General features: G+C 47.6%; 1 protein-coding gene across 1 annotated transcript; it reads left to right on the plus strand.

Moving 5' to 3' along the window:
• The first annotated feature begins 1,294 nt into the window (after nt 1-1,294).
• On the plus strand, nt 1,295-9,188 carry FZD2 (frizzled class receptor 2). The gene has a single exon (XM_059726896.1). It carries the CDS (start codon nt 1,599-1,601, stop codon nt 3,270-3,272), a length of 1,674 nt encoding a protein of 557 aa, XP_059582879.1. The 5' UTR covers nt 1,295-1,598; the 3' UTR covers nt 3,273-9,188.
• The last annotated feature ends 8,835 nt before the right edge of the window (nt 9,189-18,023 follow it).

An 18,023-nucleotide genomic window follows, 5' to 3' on the forward strand; every position in this document is an offset into this window, starting at 1 on the left:
CAGGGTCCCAGTTCACAGCGGGCTATTTTTTTTTTGGTTGGGGATCGAGTATAAACATTTCCAAGCGCTTGAACATCTGATTAAAAAGAAATTCTTATAAATGGTTTTTAGGCTTTGCATGTATTGAGCATGTCATGCTATAACGGTGTGAAAATATACCTACACATGTCATTATCCAGATCGATCTGTTAGACTGACCGCATCTTGCCCTAACTGTGCAAATCCCGTGCAGCCCATGTGGCTCGGGATAGGCGGGTGAAATGCACTGATCTGAAGGCGGGACACCCCTTAACACAGCTGGGCTTTGCAGCCCACATCCCGCAACACGACGTTTGTAGCGGATCGCTGCGTCTTTGCGGGACCTCCTGGACGCCCGTGGCAGGACCCGCGGGCACGGGGATGGAGGACTGTACTACTACTTCCAGCTTCTTCGCAGAATCGGGGGGGGAAGTTGCAAGTAGCGATTTAAATAAAACCCAGTGAAATCACGTGCTTCCAAACCCAAAGGGTAGAGTCCTGTAATGTTTTAAAGAAAAAAAGAAGGACGTGAAACCTTGACGTCTGTAAATTGGAGGGGGCACATTTGGAAAGATTTGCTACAAAATCTGAGCTTGTGCGTCCGCTCAGTATTCACAAGAATGCATGGACAGAGCGGGGGTTTGGGTTTGGTTTTGTGGGGTTTTTTTTAATAGAATAGCTAACCAGGAAACGCACAGCACCCCGAGGAGAGAAGCGGAAAGAATAAAGATGTCATCGGAGCAAGAACAGAAACTCGAAGTTGTCTAAAGTGTCTTTAAAGCCCGGGACTGAGGTCGGGGCTGCCTGTTTGCAAGCAGGTATTTAAGCCCATCAGCAAACGACTGAAATAAGCAGCCCGGGAAGAAGCCGTCCAAACTTTCCGATTAAACTCCCCGAAGCCGCCCGGCCGCTGCAGCCTGTAGTGTGCTACTAGGGAAGCGAGGAGGAGGCCAGTCCGAGGCGTGTGACTCCCCCGCTGTTGGCAGCGGGCACAGGAGGGTGTCAGAGGACCTCGAGGGGCTGTACCCGGCCGCGAAGATCAATGTATGTGCAAAACAATAATCGCGATGATGATTAATAATAAATTGGCCCCTTTAAAAAGCAAAGGCTGGGGCGGGGGGGAGGTTTCTTTGGCATCTGGTCTCTGATCTCATTATGTTGTGGTTGACCAATCCTGCCCTCGGGGCTGGGCCCGGGGTTTAAATCTGATTGGGCGAGAGGCAATTTTGGGAAGGGTCTTGCGGCTCCGGCCGAGCTGTTTCAAGGCTCCCTTTTGGCGGAGGGGGAAGAAAGGGGCCGGGCTGGAATTGATTAGGCGAGCCCCGGCCGGGGGGAGGGCCGGGCCCCTTGAAACCGACTAATTGGGAATGAAGAGAGCTGGAGCTGCACAAAGGAGGGCCGGGCCGGAGGGAGAGGCTCGGGGAGCGCGGCTGGCTGCGGGGAGGGCGCCCAGTGCCCTGCTCGGGACGCGCTCGCGCAACTCCCGCCCGCAAACTTTTCCGCCTGCTCCGCGCGGGTAGCAGCCAGCGGGCCGGGAGGCCGCGCCCGGGGCCCGGGGAGCTCTCGCCGCGGCAGGCACCATGCGCCCCTCCAGCGTCCTGCATCGGCTCTGCTCGCTGCTGCTCTGGCTGAACTTGCTGGGCTCCTGCTGGGGCCAGTTCCACGGCGAGAAGGGCATCTCCATCCCAGACCACGGGTTCTGCCAGCCCATCTCCATCCCGCTGTGCACGGACATAGCCTACAACCAGACCATCATGCCCAACCTGCTGGGCCACACCAACCAGGAGGACGCGGGGCTGGAGGTGCACCAGTTCTACCCGCTGGTCAAGGTGCAGTGCTCGCCCGAGCTCAAGTTCTTCCTGTGCTCCATGTACGCGCCTGTCTGCACGGTGCTGGAGCAGGCCATCCCGCCCTGCCGCTCCATCTGCGAGCGGGCCCGCCAGGGCTGCGAGGCCCTCATGAACAAGTTCGGCTTCCAGTGGCCCGAGCGGCTGCGCTGCGAGCACTTCCCGCGCCACGGCGCTGAGCAGATCTGCGTGGGCCAGAACCACTCGGAGGACGGAGGCTCCCCAGCACTGCTTACCAGTGCCACGCCGCTGGCTGGCCAGGGCACCCCGGGGGCGCCACGCTATGCCACGATGGATCACCCCTTCCACTGCCCACGGGCACTCAAGGTGCCCAGCTACCTCAACTACAAGTTCCTGGGTGAGAAGGACTGCGCCGCACCTTGCGAGCCGGCCCGTGGAGACGGCCATATGTTTTTCAACCAGGATGAGATCCGCTTTGCCCGCATCTGGATCCTCATCTGGTCCGTGTTGTGCTGTGCCTCCACCTTCTTCACTGTCACCACCTACCTGGTGGACATGCAGCGCTTCCGCTACCCGGAGCGGCCCATCATCTTCCTCTCAGGCTGCTACACCATGGTGTCAGTGGCCTACATTGCAGGCTTCGTACTGGAGGAGCGAGTGGTCTGCAACGAGCGCTTCCAGGATGATGGCTACCGCACTGTGGTGCAGGGCACCAAGAAGGAGGGCTGCACCATCCTCTTCATGATGCTCTACTTCTTCAGCATGGCCAGCTCTATCTGGTGGGTCATCCTCTCCCTCACCTGGTTCCTGGCTGCTGGCATGAAGTGGGGCCACGAGGCCATTGAGGCCAACTCGCAGTACTTTCACCTGGCCGCCTGGGCCGTGCCAGCTGTCAAGACCATCACCATCCTTGCCATGGGGCAGATTGACGGTGACCTCTTGAGTGGCGTCTGCTTCGTGGGGCTCAACAACATCGATCCGCTGCGTGGTTTTGTGCTGGCACCGCTCTTTGTCTACCTGTTCATTGGCACCTCCTTCCTGCTAGCTGGCTTCGTGTCGCTCTTCCGCATCAGGACCATCATGAAGCACGGTGGCACCAAAACCGAGAAGCTGGAACGGCTGATGGTGCGCATCGGCGTGTTCAGTGTGCTCTACACCGTGCCTGCCACCATCGTCATTGCCTGCTACTTCTATGAGCAGGCCTTTCGGGAGCACTGGGAGCGCAGCTGGATCAGCCAGCACTGCAAGAGCCTGGCCATCCCCTGCCCGCTCCAGTATACGCCGCGCATGACCCCCGACTTCACTGTCTACATGATCAAGTATCTCATGACTCTCATTGTGGGCATCACCTCTGGGTTCTGGATCTGGTCGGGCAAAACCCTGCACTCCTGGCGGAAGTTTTACACCCGGCTAACTAACAGCAAGCATGGGGAGACCACGGTGTGAGCAGGGCCAGGGGGACTGGCGCACTCGCCCAGGAGAGAGGCTAGAGGAAAGGATGGGCAGGGGGAAAGAGAGCTGGGGCAGAAGCAAAAAATATTTAAAACTCTTTTTTTAATTAAAATCTAAACAACCTTTGTTTTAGGTTTATTAACATCTAAGGGTGTCTTTTGTAATTAAACCTGTAAATAGCATTTGTAAATTTAATTATATATTTCTATTTAAAAAAAAAAAATCCACACACACACGAAGAGATCCAGAAACTTTGGGGGAGGGCAAGGCAGATCTCTTCCCCTCTCCTCTCTTTGGTACTAAAGGTTTTTTTTTTCTTCTCCTTACTCTGACTTGGCAATACCTCCCTCTACATGGAGCCATAGAGACTGATTTTCTGTTTGTGTTGGCTGTGGGGGAACATTTTCAGTTGAACTTCCATAAAAGCCAGATCTGTAATCGCTGTTCCCCTGATGTGGAGATTATGGAAGCTGTTCTGTATTAAAGGCAGACTTGGATACATCTTAAAAAAATCTCCCCTTTTCTCTCTGGAAATCTACGAGGAAAGTTTGTTTTTTTTTGTATATGAAGAGACTTGTTAAGGGGCTTTTTCACTTCTTTTTTTATTCCGACAGCAGTGTGTACTGGCTACGAGGATCTCCTAGTGCAGTGGTTCTCAATCATTTTTGCACCAGGACCCATTTGTAAACATCTGGCCAATTCCGACCCAGTGGCCCTCACTCCCAATCTGCTGCCCCCAGGCCCCAGCCCCCCGGTGTGTGGGGCAGTGGGTGGGTATATGAAGCATGGGGGGCCCCAAGCAGCCCCTCACAGGCTGAAACTCTGACAGCCTGCAAGGGAAAAGCCACGGTTTCCCACATTTTTCTCCTTTAAAGGAGAAAGGCACATGGGATTGATGCATGAAGACAGGAACCCCCAGATCAGCAATTATTTTTTTCATTAGCACCCACAGTTTAACTAGAGGCCTCTCCCGTTCTCCTAAAAGCTATTTTTTTGGCATTGTACATTTATTCCAAAATGTTGTGTACAACAGTTTCTTTCTATACTTCATTCCCTTTTAAGCTGTCATCTTTGCAAATACAGTCAATTAAAAAAGAACAACAACAAAAAAGAACCCAACTTCTGCAGGTTTTTTTGTTCTTATAAATGAAGAGCTATAACCCAAAATTATAACACATTAGAAACAGAAATTCAAGATTCCTTTTTTTGTGGTGGGATGCTTTTTTTCTACAGGTAGGCATTTTTTGAAGGCAATAAGTGGGCTGGGAAGCCTTTCTGTTACAAAAGCTCTCAGACATTGGATCGGGAAATGAGATTTTATTAAAGTTACAGCTGGGGGGGGGGAACGGGACGACCCAGATGGGTTACTGTGCCTTTGTAAGCATTTGCTGATGTGAACTAGATCCCTCCTATATCTGAAAACTGATAGAAAGCTTAAGAAAATTTTCTCTAACTTTATAGTCATTGGATAGATTTATCTTTTTTACCCGTTTTACCTATCTGGAATACCATTTTAAAAGTTTTCTTTAAGTTTAATTTCCAGATTTTACAAAAATGCTATAACTCTTGTAATTCTCTGAATCAGTAGGCTACTGCTCAGATCAGCAAAAAGATCATTTTAAAAGCATGAATGAGGAAACTGCAGCTGCACACTTTGAAACTGTTTCTGAAGCAATTCCAGGCTCCAAACTGGAAGCATTAAAACTAAATTTATAGAAACTGCTCCCGTGATCATATACAAAGATTGGTTTCACTCCTATTTTTTTGTTTAATTCAATTTTCTTTTAATTTGGTGGGGGGGTGGGGCTGGGAGGTTAGTTCTTTTGTTTTTGACGGTGAGGGACGTCTAAAAAACGATGAGGTGGCAAAGAAATTAAATAAATTTGGTTTGCGAACTTGCCTCTGGGTCACAATGGGGGGAAATGCTAACGGCTGTCCTAAAAAGGAAGTATGTTTTTTAAAAGAGGAATGCTGAAAATATTTATATGAAATTCTTTACCTCTGAGTTGAAAAGCCAAAACCCAGGAATACTAGAAATAATTGGTTTCCAATTTGAACTCTTTAATTTTACTTGGTAGATTTCAGCTCCTCCAGGCTGAAAACTGGTTTGATCAAAATCAGCAAATACAAAAATTGACTTCCCTCCCCACAATAAAGTGCCTCACTGGTAAATGAAGTGTGTTCTCAAACTGGCTTTAATCAAGTAGTAATGTGCATGTCCTGATCCTGTTTACTCAAACTCTCCAGAAATTCACTGGAGAATGCCATCCAATCTTGGCTAATTAGAATGTAGCTTGGTATATATGATTATATTTTTTTAAAAACCGTCAAAGGCAGGCTAGGTTAGTAAAGAGTTAAATTGTCAAGTTTGTCTACGGTATGGATTGTGGAAAGGAAAAACTTCTTGGATCCAGTTTAATTTTTCCAATGGTGAGTGTGGGGGAGGGTAGCAGGGGGCAATGTATCAATATTTTTTTCCTATGGTGGTTTGGAAAGGGGATTTGAAAAGCACACTCAAGTATTTAAAATGTAGGGAGAATCAAGATGCTTGCTTGCTTATTGCCTGCTGCTGTTAGGCTCATGTTAAATGGGGTGTTTGCTCCTTCCCCCTCCCCCCCAAACTTTTGCTATTATTTTGCATTTTTAATCAAGATGGTTTTTATATATTTATATTGCCTCTCTCTTTCCTTCCCTGTCCTGAGAAAAAAATGCTCATGGTGACATTTATAAGGCCTGCAGATGTTTTCCAATGTAAGCAGGATGAGGAGACTGAAAAAATTGGGAGTTTGCAACAGTGGTAGATATTAACCTCTGCACTCAATCCCGCCCACCCCTGGGTCAACCTATTTCACTTTTTAAAAAATCTCCTTCCCCAAGCTTCCTGAGATAAAGAGGACTTTAGAAGGGAGTTTAGGAACATGTTTTAATTGTATGCGTGTTTGTTTCAAAAATCTAAAATAGGGAATGGGGGAAGACTTTTTCTAACGTGAACCAGATGGGAGTGGTAAGCTGTGAACATGTGTCCTGTATCAAAATGGTCCTCATAGATAAAGACAAAATACATTCCAGCTGCCTTTTGTACCCCAGTCCTTAGTAAAGAGGGAGAAGGGTGGGTCACTTAAAAAAATTGCCATCTTCCAACTTATCCTAGATCATACTCCAAGATGTGTGACTTGGATGGTGCTTTGCTATGCCAGAACAAACTGATCTCTTGTCAGAGTCCCAGTTGTTAATCCAGTGCACATCTTGGCTACGATTTTCAAAAGCTTTCTGGGGGCTGCTCAAATTGGGGTACCTGAGGTTGTGAGTGCTTTTAAGCCTTTATAATGACCCTCTGAAAATTGGGGCCTCTCATGTCAAGCAGCCAAAATGGCTAGTTGCTTTTAACTATCTTGTCCCAAGTCTTGAAACTGCAAATGTATATTGAAAGGGAATGTTTTAAATTAGCTCCTCCTTGATGTAGCTGCCAGGGTTCTATACACTGCCAACACTTGCAGCAGCTCCAGGAATGCTGCGTTGTGCTCGGCTTTAGGTGTCAGTGGTGTCCTCAACTCTTGCAGGAGAAAGGCAGTACCCCGAGGGCCTGAACTTTACTGTTGACAGATGAGGAGCCTCTCCATTCATGTCTCTTAAAATCCATCTATTTGTGCACTTTTAAATCAAGCTTGTTAATCAGCTGAGATCACAAGCAGCTGTTTCTTGTTATTTGGTTGTACAAAGGCATTCTAGTTTACCCCTAGAAGATAGATCACACCCAACTCTGCTTAACATCCTTTGTGTTTTCATAGACAAAATGCGGTGTGCAAATCGCTAGGGGACAGGGGAATGTAAACCCTCCACCAAGGAACACAAATTCTATGCGTCGCTCTCTCTTTTAAAACAAAACTTTCAGTGCCCTTGCTTGAAAAAAGTGTTGAAGGGATGTAACTTTAAAAAGTTTGAATCTGGCTGTCTTCTTTGTGCCTGCAGTCATCTCTTGGTGTTGGCGTCGGATAACTTACAGTACAAATGGATATACTGGAAAGGGCCAAATTCTGCTTCCTCCCCCCCCCCCGAAAAAACAAACAAACAAACAAACCACCAAACCAAACCTCCCCAGTAGCAACTGGATTTGCAATTGCTGCTTAAGATTTTTCTGTAAACACTTTTCTTGTTCTAAAGTTCCCAGTGATCTAATTTTAACAAATAATTGGTATCATTCTTTATGGAGTAGGAGATTGCCAAGGACCTTACCTTGTGACTAAATACAAAGGCCTTTCACATAACTCTCTTTTAGGTTAAAGTTGAATTGGGTGGCTCTCTCTCTGTCTCTCTCTCTTTCTTTCTTCCTTTTTTTTTAATAGGAATGGGAGGGTTTTGTTCCCAGTTAAGTGTGGAAAGTTGACACACTGGCTTTGAAATGGAGATTTTCCCTTAAACTCTCAAGAAAAGCAGGAGTCTGTTTAATGTATTAAAGAGCCCAGCTGTTGCAGTGTATGAAAAGACTGTAGAAAGTTTGATCTAGGCAAGGGAGAAACACCTCCAGGTTCATGTAAGCTGGTATGTGTGCACGCGCACGCACACGCCTGTCTCTTTGCTCTTCGTGCTCAACACAACTGCAGAAATTTTAAATAAATAAGTTCATTCTCTTGCATCAGACTAGAGATGGCCTAATCGTGAAGTAAGATTTGCTTCTTTAAATGACATGCGGTTGCAAATGTGTGATCAGAGCAGCATGAGGCAATCTGAGCTGTTTAATAAATTCAAAACTCTTTCCAGACAGAAAAAAGATAGCTCTAAGCTAGAAGGAAGCTGCTGCCCAAGAGTGAGTTTGACAGACTTTGGAGCAGCTGGAAGGAGAGGTTAAGGTAGGGGGAGAGGAGATATAAAAGCAAGTTGGAATTCAGCCCCATCTACCTAGGTTTTTGTGTTGGGCTTATGATGGGAGCAGGGGGAGGCCCTTGGCTTGACCTCCGTCTCCTGTAGGCCCCAATCAGCTGTTCTGGGGGGCAAACTCCATGGACTACAGGGGCTTGATTCTGCAGAGAAGCTGACAGGATTGCACCCTAAAAGGCCCATCTGGTGCCATCCATTTTTAAGCAGAACTCTCCAGTGAGGTCACAAATGACAAATGCCCACAGTTGCTGCTTAAATAAATAATTATATGCAAAACCTTGGGCTTCCCAGGGGCAGGGGAAGGAACCTCTTGTCTTCTGGGGTGGAAACCGCATGTGGAAAGCTTTCTTCTATGTGCATGTCCCTTTTTGTAAACTGGAGGGAATACACCAGAGAGGCTGAGAGAGATCCAGGGAGGGAGCCCCAGTCCGGCTGAGGTGGGGTCCCTTTGATGTGAACTAATTAGGCCTGCTATGTTTTCACAGCTGGTTTAGCGTGGCTGAGCTCTATAGAAGTCAATTAAAGTGTGTCTTCAACCCCTTCCTTCTCCAAATCACCCTGTCTGGTGCTAAATCCAAGCCCCACAGAGTACCTCCAACTCATCACACAGTTGTTCTTGATGAAAGACTCTGACCAGCTGAAAGGAAAAAAATCCAGTCCATTTAGCTGGGGAGGAATATCTAATTCCTGCTAATGCATGTACATTGTAACCTCTTTATCTCCTCTTGGGAGGAGCACATTGTGTTCGTAAAGCCATGGGGTCAGAGCCAGGATAGCTATAAGGAGCACAGCTGTATATATATATATTCAAATGTGTTTTAGAGCAGAAATCCTTCTTGGAAGAGAAGGCCATGTATATATTGATCATAACCCAATGGTAACAATTCATAACAATTCATTGCAGGTGGACACTGCCTAGGACCTTTTAATGAATTATATATTTTTTTTTAATCGGTAAGAAAAGTATGATTTGTCTTTAAATAACACAAATGTGTTGTTTCTTTTTTAAAAAAATAAATAAGTTTGCCAATGTCATGCTTAGTATTACTTTGTACTTCTCCCATCTAGAAGTGTCTTCGGGCTTTAGTGCTTATAAAAAAAAGGTGGGGGGGCAGTGGTAGGAGCAACTAGTCTGTTGTGTGCGCTAATGCTTTAAAGCCTGAGAAGGTCCATATGGCTTCTCAAATAGCAAAGGAGCTACTGATTTGAATAAAGTTATGCATGTGATTAAGGGGCTTGCCATATGTAAGAACATGGAGCAACACAGCCAGAGCAGGATCACTCTTCCCCTCTAGCTATGCCAACAGAAGTCAGAATAGTTATTCCACTCTCGCTGCACTGGCTAATTTCCCTAGTAGACAAACCCTAAGTGTTTAGCAAGATTGGGGCTTTATGCCTGAGTACTTCCCATGGGGCTGAGCTTGTATATGAAGTTACTTGTGTGTGAGAACCTGCAGGATCACGGTCTAGGTTTGTGCAATAATTGCCTCCCCTCCTTCCCACAAAGGAGTGTTATAAGGAGATACATATAAATTACTGCATATTGCTGTCAGAGTCTGAACTAGTTTGGATAGCTGAGTGATAAAGTTAATACGTGTTTCAAAGATGCATGTTTCCAAGGTCGTCTGCAGAAGGGCAATCTGCTGTCAGCTCTTATCCAGCTTTCCTGTAAGATAGGCACACTCTTTCCTTTATTACAGATATAATAAATCTTCCCTTAGGTTTCATCTAAGGCCCACAGAATGGATAGGATTCTATCCTGAATGTGGATCAGACCTCAGGAAATTCTCACATGCTGTACTGAGGGCCCAATCCACCTACCACAGAAAATTCCCATTGATGTCAATAGGAGCAGGGTCTTGTTCTGTGATGTTAGAGGTAACCAAAGGTCAGAGGACTGAATTCATCACTGGTAGAATTCCACTGAAATCCAAAGAGATTGCGCCAGGGAAGAAATAGCCTGAGAAATATTTGGAACCATTGGCATGTCCTTTGTAGCAATGCTGCAACTTGGATGAAGAATGCCGCTTCTTACCGATGGGCTACATTCCCTTAATACTCAATCACTGCTTTTGCTGGCTAAGTTTTTCAGAAGTGTCTTGTGATGCTGAGGCCCTCCATTGTTGGGTGACATTTTCCAGGGGGACTTGCTTCCAGAAAGTACTGAGCATCCACCCCCTGAAATATCCTTCCCTTGAAAATATCTCATAGTGGGTCCCCAGAATCCTTAAGTACCTTTTTGGAGATGTCGGTCTGTCTGGCTTTTATTATACCCTAATACATACTTAGTGTATTGTGTCTCTAAGTGCTGTGTAAACATTAGCGGATTAGTTTTCCCAACACCCTGGTGTGGCGAGGCCATCATAACCTTCAGGTTATTTTAGTCTTTGTGGGAGAACCTGGGAAGATTGTGTCACTTGCTCCAAATCCTTATCAACTCTCTTCTGCCAGTAGATGATGATTTGTTGACACAGCCAACTGCCATGACTGATTGTTCCTAGGTGATGGTTGGGAGAAAGCCCCCCCATGCTTGTTTTAACTCCCTCTCTGGAAGTAAGAGCCATAGAGCAGGCCTGGCCCTTTGCCCTTTGTTATCAGTAGTGACCTTTCCCTCACCTCTACCTAGGCTGGAATTCAAAGGAATCCACACTAAGGGTTTGAGGGAATTTCACGCCCCCCCCAAAATAACAGAGCAGAGGGAGCCCCTGGTATTTCTACCATTGTGGATGTCTCTACATTTGATCATGTTTTTCTGCTTGAATTAACACAGTTGCAAATAATGGCATGCCCTAGAGCAGAAGAGTGTGCAGATCTACACAATATACTATCAAGTTGGCTAAAGTACTAATGAACACATTGGGATATGACTAGAAGTCCTTCTGTACCATGTACTTCCAGTTGATAGGAAAATGCTTGAGGCAGGCTGCCATAGTACTTGCCCTGGTTCCCCAGCATTCTTGGTGCCAACAAAGCCATAGTGAGTCTGTATCTCACTGAATCAGCTCTGAATTGGAATGATAACCTTGGACTCTTTTGGTGTATTTTGCTTCCAACCACTGTGGATCTTTGTGAGTGAGTTGAGATGAAAAGGCCTACCATGCCTCCGTACATGCCACTCTGTGCTATAGGGAAAACTGGATCCACTCTGAAACATGGCACATATGTAATTATGGGGTAAGTCAGGGGTTTCAAATATGCCCTGAGCCCTGGGATGCATCTGGACTCCAGAGTTCCCCCTGGACAGGATCTGCAGGGCTGGCAGGTCCAACAGCAGGGTAGGTAGGGAAGCAGGAGTTTGGTGGTGGTGAGAAGTGACCCCAGGGCGAACAAGGGTTATCTCACACAGCCTTTGCTTGCTCTCCTGCTGTCAAAGCCATGTCCAGCAGAGCCCAGGAGCCCCATATTCTGTGGTAGGCCCTACCCTTCTAGAATCATAGAATCATAGAAGTAGGGTCAGAAGGGACCTTGTAGATCTTCAAGTCCGACCCCCTGCCTGGGCAGGAGGAAAAATGGGCTCAAATGACCCCAGCCAAGTAGGCATCGAGCCGCTTCTTAAAGACCCCCAGGGTAGGAGCCAGCACCACTTCCCTTGGAAGTTGGTTCCAGATCCTAGCTGCCCTAACCATGAAGTAGTTCTTACGGATGTCTAATCTAAACCTACTTTCCAACAACTTGTGGCCGTTATTCCTTGTTATCCCGGGGGGGGGGGGGGGCGCTAGGGGAAACAAGGTCTCCCCCAAACCCTTCTGGTCCCCCCTAGTGAGTTTATAGACGGTCACCAGGTCCCCCCCCAGCCTTCTCTTGTGAAGGCTGAACAGGTTCAGGTCCTGTAGCCTCTCATTGTAGGGTCTGCCCTGCTGTCCCCGGATCATGCGGGTGGCCCTCCTCTGGACCCTCTCAATGTTGTCCACATCCCTCTTAAAGTGGGGTGCCCAGAACTGGACACAGTACTCCAGCTGTGGCCTGACCAGTGTCGCGTAGAGGGGGAGGATCACCTCCTTGGCCCTACTTGAGATGCACCTGTGGATGCACGATAGGGTCCGGTTAGCCCTGCCGACCGTGACCTCGCATTGTCGGCCCATGTTCATCTTGGAGTCAGTGATGACTCCAAGATCCCTTTCTGCCTCCATGCTCTCAAGAAGGGAGTTTCCCATCTTATAAGTGTGCTGCTGGTTACTACTGCCCGAATGCAGCACCCTGCACTTGTCTGTATTGAAACGCATCCTGTTTTTGTTAGCCCGCCCTTGCAACCTATCCAGGTCTTTCTGCAGTCTTTCCCTCCCTACTAGCGTGCCCACCTCACCCCAAATCTTGGTATCATCAGCAAATTTGAACAGGTTGCTTTTCACCCCGTTGTCCAAATTGCTGATAAAGAAATTGAACAGTGCGAGCCCAAGGACCGAGCCCTGGGGGACTCCGCTGCCCACTTCCCCCCACGTCGAATATGACCCATCCACCACCACACTCTGAGTATGACCCTTCAGCCAATTAGCAATCCATCTGACCATGTAGGCATCGATGCCACAGTCGCCTAGTTTTTTAATGAGGATGGGATGGGAGACAGTGTCAAAGGCCTTGCTGAAGTCCAGAAAGACTACATCCATGGCGACACCTGCATTCAATGCTCTTGTGACCTGATCGTAAAAGGCAATCAGGTTGGTCTGACATGACCTGCCCCTAATGAAACCATGCTGGTTGCCCTTGAGCATCATCCCTGATGCCGGTCCATCACAGATGTGCTCCTTGACGATCTTCTCAAAGAGTTTCCCCAGGATTGAGGTAAGACTGACGGGCCTATAGTTGCCCGGGTCCTCCCTCCTCCCTTTCTTGAAGATGGGGACCACATTGGCTATCCTCCAATCATCTGGCACCTGGCCTGAGCACCATGAGCGCTCGTAAAACCATGCCAAGGGCCCAGCAATAACTCCTGCTAACTCCCTCAACACCTTGGGGTGGAGAGCATCTGGACCTGCTGACTTGAACACGTCCAACCCCTCCAGAAGCACTCTAACCTGGTCCTCCTCAATCTTAGGTCTTGAGGCGTTCCCCTCGAGTCCGTCTTGAAACGCGGTGAGGGAGTCCTGGTCCCTTCACAAGAAAACAGAGGTGAAGAATTTGTTAAAGAGTTTTTGTTAAAGGCCTTCTCCTCTGGCGCAACTACCAGATTGCCCAGTGCATCTTGCAGGGGCCCCACATTTCCCGGTGCCTTCTTCATCCTCCCTATATATTTGAAAAAGGACTTTTTATTATCTTTGATCTTAGATGCCAGTCCTAGCTCTATGTCCGCCTTAGCTTTCCTAACAGCCCCCCTACAGGCCCGAGCAGCGGAGGTATACTCTTCTTTGGAGATAGCCCCCCCCTTCCACCGGGTGTATGCTACCTTTTTGGCAGCCAGGCATTCCCGGACATCCTTGGTGAGCCAGGGAGGCTTTTGGGCACTCTTGCCCCCCTTGCTTCTTGTTGGGATTGTCACCCCTTGGGCCCTGAGTATCGTCTCCTTAAGGAACGACCACTCATCTTGGGCACTGAGTTCCCCTGCCCTCGAGAACCCCAGTGCCTCTCCCACCAATCTCCTCAACTCGTTGAAGTTGGCCCTCTTGAAGTCTAGGGCTACCACCTTGCTGCAGGCCCTTGTCACCCTGCCCTGGATGATGAATTCCAGCAAGCGATGATCACTATCATCCAGGTGGTCAAGGACCTGGAGCCCCCTTACCAGATCATCGCCTGTGGCCAGTACCTCAACTTCCAGTAAGCCTGACAGTAGCCTACCAGGCTGGCAGGAGTGGTATAAAGGGCTGGATCCAGTCCACATGCCAGAAGTTTGACACCTCCCATGTAAGCTCCTTTTGCCTCACCCCTGAATGATGGCTGAAGGATTTGGAGGACTCTATAGAAGGGCTGGGGTGGTGAGAAGGCACCTGGTTTGGGAAGAGAAATTGGGTGGGTCCTTAGGAAAGGTGGGGAGGGACATAGTTTTGCAGTCAGATAAATTATAGTTTCATCAAGCAAACCAATGGACCGTTCTCCCCCCTCTAGCCTTCCTCCATGCCCACACAGAGCCCATTGCCTCCATCACAGGATATGTAGGTTTTTTGCAGGTAGCAAACATTTGTTAAGCACAAAGATATAGAGGCAGGTATTGGTATGGTTAAACTCTCATCTCTTCAGACACTAAGATGAGTCCTGGCCTTACCCAGCCCCTCATGTCTATGTACAATCCCATCCAAGCTGCCCCAGCCCCAAGGCATGAGGTTTCTGGCTATGGAAGCTATAGCATCTCATGAGCTTAATGGTCATGGATGAAACTGACCTGTTCCTTGCTGGAGGTAACTTGAGCACTGCGAGTTTAGCCACTCTGCTAAGTGAGGATTTGTCCCTAAAATCCCTGCAAATAAGAAATACTCAGCACCGCTCCAGGATCAGGCTCTTCTTCTGACATTCACCCTCAAACCTTCAACTTTGCTTCATCAATGTTGTATCAGTGCTCTCCAGGAAATCTGGTTGGGCCTCACTTCACATCAGTGCATTTCATCAGCTCAGTGGTATGTTAGAGAATCATGAAAAAGACCCACATAATCCAGCTAGGTACCAGAAACAACACAGCAGTTGAGGACATGTCACTTGGCAACTTGCACCAACACAAGTGTCTTGTATTATTTATTCTTCTGCACCAGCCCAGAGGACGATTGACACCCCATGGGGAAGGTGAGAAGGTAGCTAGGAACTGGCCTGGAGTCAAAGCTGTGATAAGAGATCCTCTGTTTGGATTCCCTATCATGGGATCAGGTGATGGTCCTTTTTTGTTCTGAACCTTAGCAGATAAGATTGTTTTTCTTCGTCAGATTGGATTCAAGCTCATGTTTTGATGTTCCAAAGCTGTTTTATAACAGTAAGAAAAAGGTCCAGACTTCAGTCAGAGAGTGCTATGTTAAATCCACTTAAAATAGTCTTAATCAGAGATAAAAAGGCCAGATTCTCAGTGGGTGTAACTCAGCAGAGGAGCCACTGGACAGGAGCGGGCCAAGGCTGCATCTGGCTTAATGCCCTGTCTCCAATAAGTGGCTAGGACCAGGTGCTTGGAGGAAGGAACACAAGGACCCCAGAGCAGTAGCTGTGGGATAACCAGCCTGTATGGAAACTTCCTCCTGAGCCCCACTAATTAGTAGCTGGCTTAACCCCTGATGCAGGAAGATTTACAGCCTTTCCATAAATTGGGTTGGTTTTGGTCTGTGCTCTTATAACCCAGATAGTAGTGTTATCCACATGCAGGTCTGATCCCAACTGGAATTTGACTTCAACACAACTCCAGCTGTTTGAAACAGCAAAGGACCTGGCACTATTTCCACAAATGCAGAAAAGAGGATTGTGATTCTCGTAAACCTCTAAGTACATCTATACATGTGTTCCAAGGTGGAAGGGAGGGGGTGCTTTAATTAGAGCCACTCTGAGAGCCGCTTTAATTAAAGTGCTCTCAGTGTCACATGTATTCAGTATCCCACACTTCAAAATGGCAGTGGGGGCACTTTAACTAAAGCTCATTCAAAGAGCTTTAGTTAAAGTGCTCCATCACCATTTTGAAATGTGGGGATGCTGAATATATATGATGCGGAGGCTGCTGGAGCACATTAATTAGCACACTTCAGCAGACTCACAGCAGATTGGATTGAGTCTGCTCCAACACGTGCTAATTAACATGTGTCAGAGCAGAGGTCCATAACTGTATCGCCTTAAGTGTTTCTCATTGAAGTGTAGCTGAGACAGTGGTTCTGCTGCTCTTATCAAGCACACCCACTGATCACCTGCTTGGATGCAACCATAGCTTTTGAAGGCAGGAAGAATATCTTCTACATGTCCATAGAGCACCTAGCACAAAGGGCCCCAACACAGGCTGGGTGCCACAGCAATAAAATGAAGAGCAAGGTGTTGCACCAGATTCAGTCGGAGCTTGGCTAGTTTTATTCTTCATAGCTGGATCTGAATCCCTGCAACAGAAGAGACTCCTGTCTGAGGAGCTGGAGCTCACTTCAGATTTATGTATCCTTTTTGGCCTTGCAGGCAGCTGGGTTATTAAAGCCTGGGCAGAGAACAAGAGACCTCATTACACATATCAGAATGCCACATCATCAACAAGCAAAACCAGACCTCTGGGAAGGTTCCTCCCTAGCTCTGCCATCCATCATCTCTGTCCTCCTAGACAGCGAGGGATCTCTGCAGTCAGGATGCAGATTTAGGGTGGAAAACATTCCAGGCAGGCAGCTTTGTACCCAGAACAGGGCTTCTACACCACAGGAAGGTGTTGGTATCTGGATATATAGCACATGTCCATTTTTAAGCCAATCCTGAATTAATCAAGTCCATGTGATGCAGAATGAAGCTGTTATTCTTGTCTGATAACTGGGAAAACCCAGACACAGGGAGGGTTGGTAATTTGGCTAAGGTCACATCAGAAACCAACAGCAGAAATGAGAAGAGAGTATGGGAATTCAGACTCCCAGTTGCCTCTGCTCTGGTCACCTTACCCCACCAAGCTCTAGAATACAACCCAGCAGAGGAGATACCATAATGATGGTTTCAGCCCAGGTGTTCTTACTGATCTGGCAGGGGAGATCCCCTTCTTCTCAGCCTTGAATGACTTTTATGGTGATGGGGGATTGCTTTCAGGCTTTCCCCCTAGCTTGCTCCTTCAACCTTTTGGCTAGGGATATCTGAATGCCAAGGCTTCCAGGCTTGGGGCTCACATGAAGGATGCCTGCCATGGATTTGAGAGCATCTGAAGCCCCAGACAGAAAAATCTGGGAGGTAGGATACTTGCCTGTGATAGCACAACACAGACTTAAATGATTGAGCTCTGTTCAGTGAATAGAATTTGGAACTGATATGGCTGATTTGGCCTGGGACATGGATTTAAAAAAAAAAAAAAAAAAGCAAGCACTCCCTGCTCTGAACAGTGTTAGGTAGCTACAAATGTGATGCTGTCTGGCTTCATTAACAGTGGTGGGTAACTTACCTCTCCAGAACTCTGAAGATAAAAAAAAATACCTTTTAAGGTCAGTTGGGGGAGGAAGTGCAGGTGCTACACTGAGAAGGTGAACATTTAAAGGGAAGACCTTTTATTTGGAAGCTTTTGAGAGTTTTACAAATGCAACTAACTATAATTCTCTGTCGACAACAGAGCCCTTTAAGAAATCAAGATATGGGTGAATGTCTTCTGCATTTGCTAAGCAGTTTCACAGTATTCTTTTTACCACATTTCCTTTTTCAGTCCAGGAGTGTCTGAATGTTTGGGACAGGAGTTGGCTCTGCTGGGTTCTCTTCCTGTGCTTATTGTGTACTTTCAGATTTACCAGCTGCCTGAGTACCCTTACCAGCATATGCTTTATATTTTAACCCCTTAAACACCAACTATTATAATGGAAGGCCTTCGATACGGTATCCCACCCCATACTGGTGAACAAGCTAAGAGGCTGTGATGTGGATGACTGCACAGTCCGGTGGGTGGCAAATTGGCTAGAGGGTCGCACCCAAAGAGTCGTGGTAGATGGGTCGGTCTCAACCTGGAAGGGTGTGGGCAGTGGGGTCCCGCAGGGTTCGGTCCTTGGACCGATACTCTTTAATGTCTTCATCAGCGACTTGGACGAGGGAGTGAAATGTACTCTGTCCAAGTTTGCAGATGACACAAAGCTATGGGGAGAAGTGGACATGCCGGAGGGCAGGGAACAGCTGCAGGCAGACCTGGATAGGTTGGACAAGTGGGCAGAAAACAACAGGATGCAGTTCAACAAGGAGAAATGCAAAGTGCTGCACCTAGGGAGGAAAAATGTCCAGCACACCTACAGCCTAGGGAATGACCTGCTGGGTGGCACAGAGGTG

The sequence above is a fragment of the Alligator mississippiensis genome, chromosome 4, assembly GCF_030867095.1.
Source record: "Alligator mississippiensis isolate rAllMis1 chromosome 4, rAllMis1, whole genome shotgun sequence".
In the NCBI taxonomy this organism is placed as follows: domain Eukaryota; kingdom Metazoa; phylum Chordata; order Crocodylia; family Alligatoridae; genus Alligator; species Alligator mississippiensis.

Bases quoted from the DNA above. Each gene is read 5' to 3' on its own strand.
- FZD2 (XM_059726896.1), top strand. From the start codon at position 1,599: ATGCGCCCCTCCAGCGTCCTGCATCGGCTCTGCTCGCTGCTGCTCTGG.